We start from the raw sequence: 10,174 nt of genomic DNA on the forward strand, positions 1-10,174 counted from the left end.
ATGAGCCCTTCTTCAGGAATGAGGAAAGTGTGTCCAGCAGGCTAAGATAAAAGGTAGGGAGGAGGGACTTGGGGGAGGGGTGTTAGAAATGCAATAGGTGGAAAGAGGTCAAGGTGAGGGTGATAGTCCAGAGTGGGAGTGGGGCCAGCCTATCACCCTCACCTTGACCTCCTTCCACCTATCGCATTTCCAATGCCCCTCCCCCCTACCTTTTATCTTAGCCTGCTGGACACACTTTCCTCATTCTCAGGAATAAGGAAAGTGTGTCCACCTTCCTAACCTGCAATCTTCTTCCTGACCTCTCCGCCCCCACCCCACTCCGGCCTATCACCCTCACCTTGACCTCCTTCCACCTATCGCATTTCCAATGCCCCTCCCCCCTATCTTTTATCTTAGCCTGCTGGACACACTTTCCTCATTCCTGAAGAAGGGCTTATGCCCGAAACGTCGATTCTCCTGTTCCTTGGATGCTGCCTGACCTGCTGCGCTTTTCCGGCAACACATTTTCAGCTTCAATAATTTTAAGTCATGAGCACCTTCTTCCATGTCTTTACCCCAACACACACTCGACCTCACCACATGGGCTGCTTCCACTAACAACCCATTGTCGACTACTAATGGTCCCTATTGGCAGCTACCGATTCTCCCAGGCTGGCCTTTACCCATTCCTTTGTCTGTCTGCCTGACTCTCTCTGGGCTCCATCCCTATCACTGACTTGCCCCTCTTCACTCACCCCATCTTTAGCAAGTATACTTGCCTCTTCCTAGTTACAATCCGTTCTAAAGATAGATCACTGGAGCAAAACATTAACTCAGCTTCCTCTCCATAAATGCTGCTACACCTGCGTTTTCCAGCAGTTTCTGAATTCCAGCACTTGAAGTTTTCTTGGGGCAAGAACTTCACTAGGCTAAATGTCATGAATTTCCACAACAGGCTCAGTTTGCCTGGTTTCCATCCTGTGCAATGATATAAAAACCAGGACTGTTGGAGACATCTGCTACTTGAAACAAATGGAATAAGTGACCTTTTGGTTTCCTAGGCCTCCCTCTATGCTTCTCTTCCTGAGTGTAGACAGTAGTTAGTTACACAGCACAGCCGGAGATCCTATAAATAGACAAGTTGATCAATGGAACATATTCCATTTCAGTTGACCTCTACTATATGGAGATATATACCAGTGCAATACGTTCTAGTCTCAACTGCTGAAAAGGTCGAGCAGACAGACAGACAGCTGCGCTCACAAACCAGCCTGCATTTGATAGGGCAACACGTGAAAGCCTGATCAGCGATAGCCCCAAAATTATGCTTATGGTCTGAACTGCCATTTAGCAGCTCATACTACAGCATTAACTGGAGTGTTATAATAACTGTTCCAACTCTAGCATAGAGATTAAAAGTGGTTAATGAGTTCACACATTAAACTTGAATATTTGCTGTCTCAGTCAAAAATTGCTACCCACTTTTCAAGTCAAATGCAGAAAAACACTGTACTGGAAATTTGAGATAACAAAGCCTCCAATTGGGGCCAGGAATATTGCTTGACAAAGTGTTCATGATCCAAACTGAGGACTTCAGAGCTGGTCCAGACGAAGCATCATCCCGGTCTGAAATGTTGTGTTTTGCCTCAGATTCTCTTGACCTGCTGAGCGCTTTCAACACTTTGGTGTCAAGAAAACAAGGCTTTTCTTTTAGCACTGCACGAGTTTACACTTTGCAGTGAATCCATGCAGAAAAATCCTCCAATGTTTAACTGGTGTCAGTTCCTTAACCAAAGAGTAAGTTTGATAAAGTTGAAAGCACTGACATATAGAGGGTAAAATCTAACTCATGTTTCAGTGAAACAGCAGCCATTTGTGATTAAATCTCAAAGTATTGCAGCAGGCAAATAATGCACACTACTGTATTCTCTGCAAGCAGCAATATCAGAATTTCTATTACCACCTAATCACCAGAGATCACAGTAGCACAGTGGTTAGCACTGCTGCCTCACAGTGCCAGAGACCTGGGTTTAATTCCCGCCTCAGGCGGGAGTTTGCACATTCTCTCCATGTCTGCGTGGGTTTCCTCCGGGTGCTCCAGCTTCCTCCCACAGTCCAAAAATGTGCAGGTTAGGTGAATTGGCCATGCTAAATTACCCGCAGCGTTAAGTGAAGGGGTAAATGTAGGCGAATGGGTCTGGGTGGGTTGCGCTTTGGTGGGTCAGTGTAGACTTGTTGGGCCGAAGGGCCTGTTTCCACACTGTAAAGTAATCTAATCTAATCACTCCAACCAGGCAGGCAAACAAAATTAACTTCTGGAGCACCTATATGTGCAGAGACTCATGTAGATATTTGATCTACCCAACAAAATAAAAAGTTAAATCACTGTTAAAGTAAAAGTTCACCATTGTAGGACATTCAATGCAATACTGGCCATCATTTTGCTTCAAAAAAATGAAATGTTGCACAAACACCATGTTGAAATTAGTCATAGAAGCTTGGTTAAGTGGACAAGACTTAAGTACGAACTGTTGCAATGCTAAAAGAAAAGCCTGGTTTTCTTGATACCTAAAAGTGTTGGAAATGCTTAGCAGGTCAAGAGAATCTGAGGCAAAACAACATTTCAGACCGGGATGATGTTTCATCTGGACCAGCTCTGAAGTCCTGTTTGGGTTGTTGAAAAACATTTGCAATGCTCCAACGTTACTCAAGATATTTATTAGGGTGGCACAGTGGCTAGCACTGCTGCTGACAGTGCCAGGGACCAGGATTCTATTCCGGCCTCGGATGACTGTGTGGAGTTTGCACATTCTCCCCATGCCCGCATGGGTTTGCTCCAGGTGCTCCAGTTTCCTCCCATAGTCCAAAGATATTTAGGTTAAGTGAATTGGCCATGCTAAATTGCCCATAGTGTGTAGTGATGTGTAGGTTAGGTGCATTAGTCAGGGGTAAATGTAGGATAATAGGATAGGGCAATAGGTTTGAACAGGATACTCACAGGGTTGGTGTAGACTTGTTGGGCCTAAGGACCTGTGTCCACACTGTAGGGATTCTATTCTAAATACTGCATCAAGCAATTTCACTGAAATTTACTCCACGGCAACTGCTGACTCACCAAAGAAACCCCAGTGCAATCACCTATATCAGTGGAATTGCCTCAGGGCAAGAAACAGACACTGAATGACACCATTTTCTTAAAAAAACAAACTCCTAGCCTAACCCCTAACAGAACTTCAGTACATGACTAACATTCACTTATTTTTAAATCACTGCTTATCAATGAACAGACAGCATTATAAACAAATGCTTGTCTAACGTCCACATGTTGAAAGGAAACACCGAAAAGCAGAATGAACCCTGCCTTCATTCCAAAATTCTACCCAAAAGCATCAGACTCCTTGATTCATATTTCAGATGGTCACCCTAGTTGAACCAGCCAACTGTACAGGTGAATCAAAACAGAAGCTTTGAACTGACTTCCATAGCTTAGCGCTACAGAGTGGTTTGACAATGTTCCAGCTTGGAGTTCAATAAGGCTATACCTCATGTGTCCCATGTGAGAAATTCATCCGTGCCACATTCATCCCAGCTTTGATCATCTCCTTCAGCATTTCCACAGATCTGGAAGCAGGCCCTGGAATTAACCAGCATAATTACATCAGTTCCTTTCAAGTTGATTAATATTTTGATGGTCCCTCATGAGTGATGCAATGCAATACAACTAAGCATTGAAATTCTCAGGTAAAACAGAGGTTTGTGTCTAATCCTTCTGGGGATTCAATGCATCATAACAGCTTTGGAATCCAATAAATAGATAAGGTAAGGAGATGCAACAATCAGGGGAATACAATAATCAAAACAGAGGAATGGATCAGAGGGAAGTGTTTCTCAAAGGTTTTATTTTGCTCCAGATCAGTAACCACTAGAATGTTTTGCTCAAGCAAAGTATGTTAAGTATTCAACATAAACTAAGGAAAGCTTCAAGTCAGTACAGAAGAAATAGCATAATTTCTAACCAGCACATACTGATGTAATTAAATGGAAGCCTCAGCAGGCATACAGGCTGAAACACCATCATGAGTGTGATGCAAGGGGTTACAACAGCATTTCAAAGCAGCCAACTCAATCTGCAGAAGAGCAAAGATTAAATCAACTCTGCAGTAACAATTTTTCACATGAGGATACATTTGTGACTTGTACAATACTTACCAATGGTGCAGACAATGCCAGTGTTCCTTGCAATTGTTGTTTCGGAATCAATATCTAGCAGACAAAGGTGTTCCAGGAAAGTGTCAGCCATGGCAGCACTCAGCTGCTGACGCTGAACAAAGGCTGTACCCATTTCGTGCGCAGCGTCTTTTGTGGTTGGCATAGCTGTTGATTCTATCCTGATGTGGAGAGAATATATATAACCTTTAGTCTGTTATGGTATTTTGCCCAACAGTATCTTCCTCAGATTTGATATTAATTTTTATACACTGCAAGGTTGAGACATTACTTTTGGATATTTACCTCCACTATGACGCCACTTAGACACAAAGGTTGTCAGGGTCTCAGAACTCAGACCTAAGTAAGCAGAAACCTATGAGAACAGGGGTTCTGCGGTGTGTATGTGGGGCAGAACACCCAAGACCCAGGTAGGAGAGGGAGTAAAGAGATAGAACTACAATGTCTGTTATTGCCTGAGCTAGTGACCCAAAAGTTCTACACATTTAAAAGTCAATCTTGGTTTCAATTAAGATCGACCACATACCATCAAGCTGTTTAAACCAACAGCACTTGAGTTATTTTCAAAGATATTACAACACACCTCTCTGCTCCTCTGGAAATGCAGAGCCACATACAAATGTAGTTCTCAAAAGTATTGCACTGTTTGCATACTGACCTTCAAATTCAAAGATTCCAGGCCTACCTGACTGCTTAGGAACAAGCTAAGATCTGTGGCATAGAAAGTAAACTTGATTTTCTTCCCTAACTATCAAACCACCTGATTACTAAGATAATCGCTTGGCTACTGCATTGAAAAGGTGAATTCACCACACACGACACAGCAGATTACTATACAATGACCTTACGCAATTCAGCAAGGGCAAACTGGATTGCTCCTGGCTCTGCCAGAATCATGCTTCAGGAGGCAATTTTATTACAAACACATTAAGGATGGGTTGTAAACGTATCTGAATAGATCAAGTTTGCTACAAGTTTGTTAATGCATTCTATTCTCTGTTGATAATATTAGACTTGTAGCTTAAGCACAGAACTTAGACAGCAATTATAAGCATAAAGGTCACAAGAGATCTACAATGTAGTGGAATTCATTAAGCGGCTAACTTATAAGAGCTGCACTTAGGATAATCTTCAAGGACATACTGACTTTTTAATACCATGTCTTGTTTAAAGGGCCTTACTGCTTTAGTTAGCAATGCACATTGGTTACCAAGACTAGCAGCTTCCTGAAGGCAAGATTTAAGCTCCCATCTGTCTTGCATCTATTGTTGGCAATCATTAGTCAAGCTTATACAAGGAGGATATGATTCACCCACAGTAGAATAAATCAAATAGCTCCTGGCGGCCAAATGTGAATTGGAGGCAAGTCTAATAACATGTTCATAGGAAACCTTTAATGTGATGGATGACTCATTTTAATCAAGTGAATGGAAAGCAAGGAAGGAGAAATTCAGTTAGCCAATTCGGAGTTAAATTGAGCACATGCCTTTCAGAGCTTTGAAATTGAAAGGAATTTGGGAAGATAATTCTGACAGCAGGATTCAAATCAATACAAAGTATATACAATAACTGGTAGGGGCTTTTGTGACAGTGTTAGTGTCACTGGTCATGCCCCACCTTTCCAGAGGTGCATCATAACATTTCAGTAGGTTGATTAGAAAAATATCTAAATAATTGGTGACAAGGAGAAATGGGAAAAGCCAAGGAGGGAAAATGCACAGGGGAAAGTTAGGACTGCAGATGCTGGAGACCAGAGTTGAAAAATGTGGTGCTGGCAAAACACAGCAGGCCAGGCAGCATCCAAGGAGCAGGAGAATCGACGTTTCCGGCATAAGCCCTTCTTCAGGAAAATGCACAGGCCAAGATCAGGTCAATTTAGGTTGGAATGGGATGGGCAGAGTGGGGTTAAAGATAAAACCTAAATATAAGCACACTGACTCCACTGAGGGATTAAGGGATTAAGAAAAGAGTTTTGACTGAGGCTTGGAATTTGGAGCAAAAGCTGCGAAGACAAGTGTGATGGGAAAGTGGAATATGATGTGGGCAGGATTCTGACAGGAAGCACACAAGCAGTCAGCTTTGGAGGGAAAGACATTATCCTCAAATATAGGTCAGACAAGAGTAACATGCTTTTGTAAAAAGATGCAAAGCATCCATTTCAGTAGGGTTGAGTAGAACTCACCACTGCAAAGGAGAACTCAGCAAGGCTATGGACAAGGGAGAAATAAAGAGCAAAGTGAGGGAAGCTGAAGCTTTGGTCTTTCCCAGGCTGAACTGGAGAGCTGCAAGGTTCCACCAAGGTCCACTCTTGAGCAAACTCAAAGGTTAAGAGATAAGAATCCAAAAAAGGAAGCTGAATCTACAGAGGACAGAAAACAGTTCCACTACTTCAGTATTCGAACATGTAAGCTGCTTCAGATTTGCTGTATGGATTTCCAGATTTCTGACTGGCACCTATGGAGGAGAGACTGCATTTTCTTTAATGCAAACCTGTTTCATATCATTCCCCAATAAAAAATCCTGTGTAAGTTTCCTATGCTCACTTTTGTCCACATTGAAGACATAAGTATTTTTGCTGTAAAGTCTTCATGTTATCTGCTTTATTTTGTGTAGATAAATGCAATCTGATTTACTTTGATTCCAATTTACAATGACTTTAATTAAGAGAAAAGGCTTGATCAAAATGTTCCGTCCTACCCGACTACTGAAGGTGCGCTAACATATTGACTATCTAGGGTCAATCAATACTGGAGGCTCACCTTCCTCTGCAACAGTGACTATACCTTAGCTCAGCAGCAGAATGGAATGCTGAGGTTATGAAAGGTGTAATATATAAACGAGTTCACCTTCTCTTCTGCTGTAGCTTCCAGAACACCGTGCTACTGCCAAACAGGGATCTGTTATCCTGCCCAGTTCACAAAGCCAGAAAGGGAATCCAGGCCATTGCAATTGCATACATTCCTTGTAACATTAATATTCTTTAAACCAGAAAAAAGTAATTTAGAAGCTAGACATCAGTCAGGACACGCCATAAGGAGCTCCAACTAAAGATGTTATCAAGTTTAAGGCATATGTAACAATTGAGCAAGCCAGCTAGTAGCCAACATGGCAACTAACAGAAGGTTGTGGATTTTAAAAAACTTGAATTTAAAGTTCCAGATGTGTAAACTAAACATTCAAAGACAGTGGAAGTTTTGCTCAAGCATAGCCAATATACCCAAGAGCTGTAAGCTATTATGACACTGCAATCAATCGCAACCAAGATGACTGATTATTAGAAACTGAAGAGATAACATGCACTGTATCATGATGACAGAATCAATACAGAAGAAATCAAAATTCTTTAGTAAGAGGTAGCCATCCCAGAGAACAAGTATATCATAGGATTAAGGGACCTTTAGAGATAAAATACAAAAAGGTCTGCACTCAATCTCGGTTATACTGCAGAGACTCTGGTATTGGTTGAACCTTAAACATTGAATAGGTGGCGAGGAGATCAGACTAGAGTGTGGGGTGAAGGGCTTATGCCGGAAACTTCGATGTTCCTGTTCCTCGGATGCTGCCTGACCTGCTGTGCTTTTCCAGACCGTACTCTTGAAACAAACAATGGAATACCTGTTTAACATCGTCACAGATAAATTTTATTACAAGACAAAATCTCTGTTGTAAGTGAACTCAGCTCAAGATTTCACTTGTTAAATACAAGACTGATCCAAAAAAATATTTCTATTAGCAAACACAGATGAACCATATAAGAGATAACAGGCTAAGACTGCATGGAGCTGATGGAATCTGTGGGCTTCTTCACAGGGAAAAATGGATGAAGTGCCTGAGAACATTTTGCGTGGCTTCTGTCACTGTAGACATTAATCTAAAATAAATTCTGTTCAAACATTTGATGCAGAAGTTTGTTTTTGGGTATAGAGGGCGAGAGAAGAGAAGAGATTGGAAAAGGACATGGAGGGTGAAGAGAGTAGTTAGAGATGGCAAAGATGACAAATGAAACTGGATCACCAGGGCTTTGAATTTTGACCAGCAAAGAGATCCTCTATATAGTACAGCAATGACGCATCAATTTTGGACCAAACACTGCTGGAAAACAATATCATGGAGTTGAAATGCTGATGCTCATCAATTGAGTACTACTTCAGGTTTCCAGTACCCACAGCATTTTGTTGCTATTGCAACATTAAATTCAAAAATGGAAATCAAAGAAAATAGAGCCTGCACATTAACCTTGTACAAGGACAAGGTTTTTAAAGAAAAAAGGTTTTTAATGAGGAGACACACGCTCTGCAGCACCAATCTGGGCGCTGTGGTAGTCACGTCCATACGGCGCTGGGTGTACGTGCAGTCTGCCTCGCGTCCACTGACTCAGAGAAGGCAGGCGGAAAAAAAAGTGACAAAATTCCATACATGAGTAACGAGAAAAAGGCTAACTTATGTCGAAAAATTGCTCATAATAAAAGCGAAAAACTTAAAACGAGGAGGCAACCCGAAACCGCAACTGACGCACCCAAGGGCAAACATTCATTCCAGGTTGTAACGCGGTATGGTCTTTAAAGATGAACATTAAAACTGAACCGCGTCTCCAAACCAGTCGAACGGAACTGATAGGAGAGGGGGGGGGGGGGTGCACCAGAACGTGTGGAGTTGACCGCATGGCATAGGGAGCACAAGCAGCTTTCCATTTCGTTTTCACACAAAAGAAAGACATTTACAGTACATGCCTGACTTTCTTCCCCCACCGCCCAAAAAAACACATTAACCTGCACCAATCTGTGGTGGTCCCCAGGTCAGATTAAGAGATATCTGGACCAAATGCTCTAGACGACGCCACATTCTGAACTCCCTCTATCGGCTAACAATACCTTCAGGAAGACGCAAAGAAAAATCTCAATTGAGATACAGCTAGCTGAGAAATATCCTTCAGAAGAGGACACGATTTGCTGGGAGTACAGGTAGTATAACCTTTAACGAAACTGCAGAGGCAGGTTCAATCGTACCTTTCAAACGGGGAATCGGATATGCAACTTTAGAGAAATAAGTGGCACGGGATTTGCTGATTTCTTGCAGAACCATGCTGCGCTATAATTAATCTCTGCTGAGGTAGGGCTCAGCATGCGACACTCCTGCAGGTTTCCCCCCCCCCCCCAAGTTTTACATAAAGTGGCCGCTTTAGGCTATAAAAAAATGCTCGCTACTTTATTAAAGCGCATCCGAGAAATCACCAGATATTTGAGAGGTGAACACATCCCCATGGTAAATGGAGTCACCAAGGACGAATACCTTGCTATGAGTGCCAGGTATCACATTGCTGCAAGAGGAATCATTACAAACTCCTTCAGCCAAGGATAGGTCACATAAAAGTACTCTAGTTACCAAGGATTAAAATTAGCTCAAGCACTATTCTGGCAAAAACTAAAATTTCGGGAACGAGTTAGTCACAATATAAAATGAGCGAAGTGGGACAAACAGCACCAATTTTTAAAAATCTGGATAAAAGATCAACTTGAAGTGAATAAATGGGTACACATTAAATAAAATAATAGGAATGCACCTGTTGCAACGGCACATCTCATAAGAGGATGCAACAAACGGTTCAAAGTTGGAGAACGAGAATAAAACAAATGCGTGCATTATCCAAAATTAACATTTAAAGCTCCTTATAATTTCCAGTCTTAAAGTGTGCGGTAGGACGCAGCAGCAGACTCGCCTACGTGCGAGCATCACGCCGCATGATGAGTGGCAGCGATGGAGAAACCGACCTTCAGAGGGGAAAGAAAGGGCATCTTTACCCGGGGGGGGAGGGGGGGAATAAGGAGAAGCGATTTGAGGCGAGCAAAGAATGGAGCTCAAGGCAATTGTAACCAGTAGGGATGGAGAAACAAGGGAATTGCATGGTGAAGGGGAAAGGAGCATCTCAGGGCAATTTCTTCTGGGATGGGGGAGCAGCTGAGAGCAGTTT

At 42.3% G+C, this 10,174-nt stretch overlaps 1 protein-coding gene across 4 annotated transcripts in view; it reads right to left on the bottom strand.

Moving 5' to 3' along the window:
* Positions 1-10,174, bottom strand: part of pkma (pyruvate kinase M1/2a) — a 54,781-nt gene that overhangs the window by 21,559 nt on the left and 23,048 nt on the right. For 2 of the 4 annotated variants that reach the window (XM_043680207.1, XM_043680208.1), the window contains exons 1-3: positions 9,767-9,861; positions 4,189-4,367; positions 3,522-3,613 (exon numbers count right to left, since the gene is read on the bottom strand). In XM_043680207.1, coding sequence (XP_043536142.1) covers positions 3,522-3,613; positions 4,189-4,367; positions 9,767-9,846 — 351 coding nt within the window. In that variant the 5' untranslated portion in view covers positions 9,847-9,861. Of the gene's footprint in view, positions 1-3,521; positions 3,614-4,188; positions 4,368-9,766; positions 9,862-10,174 lie in introns of those variants that run through there. The other 2 variants (XM_043680209.1, XM_043680210.1) reach the window with 1 other exon arrangement.

Source organism: Chiloscyllium plagiosum, chromosome 40, assembly GCF_004010195.1.
Source record: "Chiloscyllium plagiosum isolate BGI_BamShark_2017 chromosome 40, ASM401019v2, whole genome shotgun sequence".
Lineage (NCBI taxonomy): Eukaryota > Metazoa > Chordata > Chondrichthyes > Orectolobiformes > Hemiscylliidae > Chiloscyllium > Chiloscyllium plagiosum.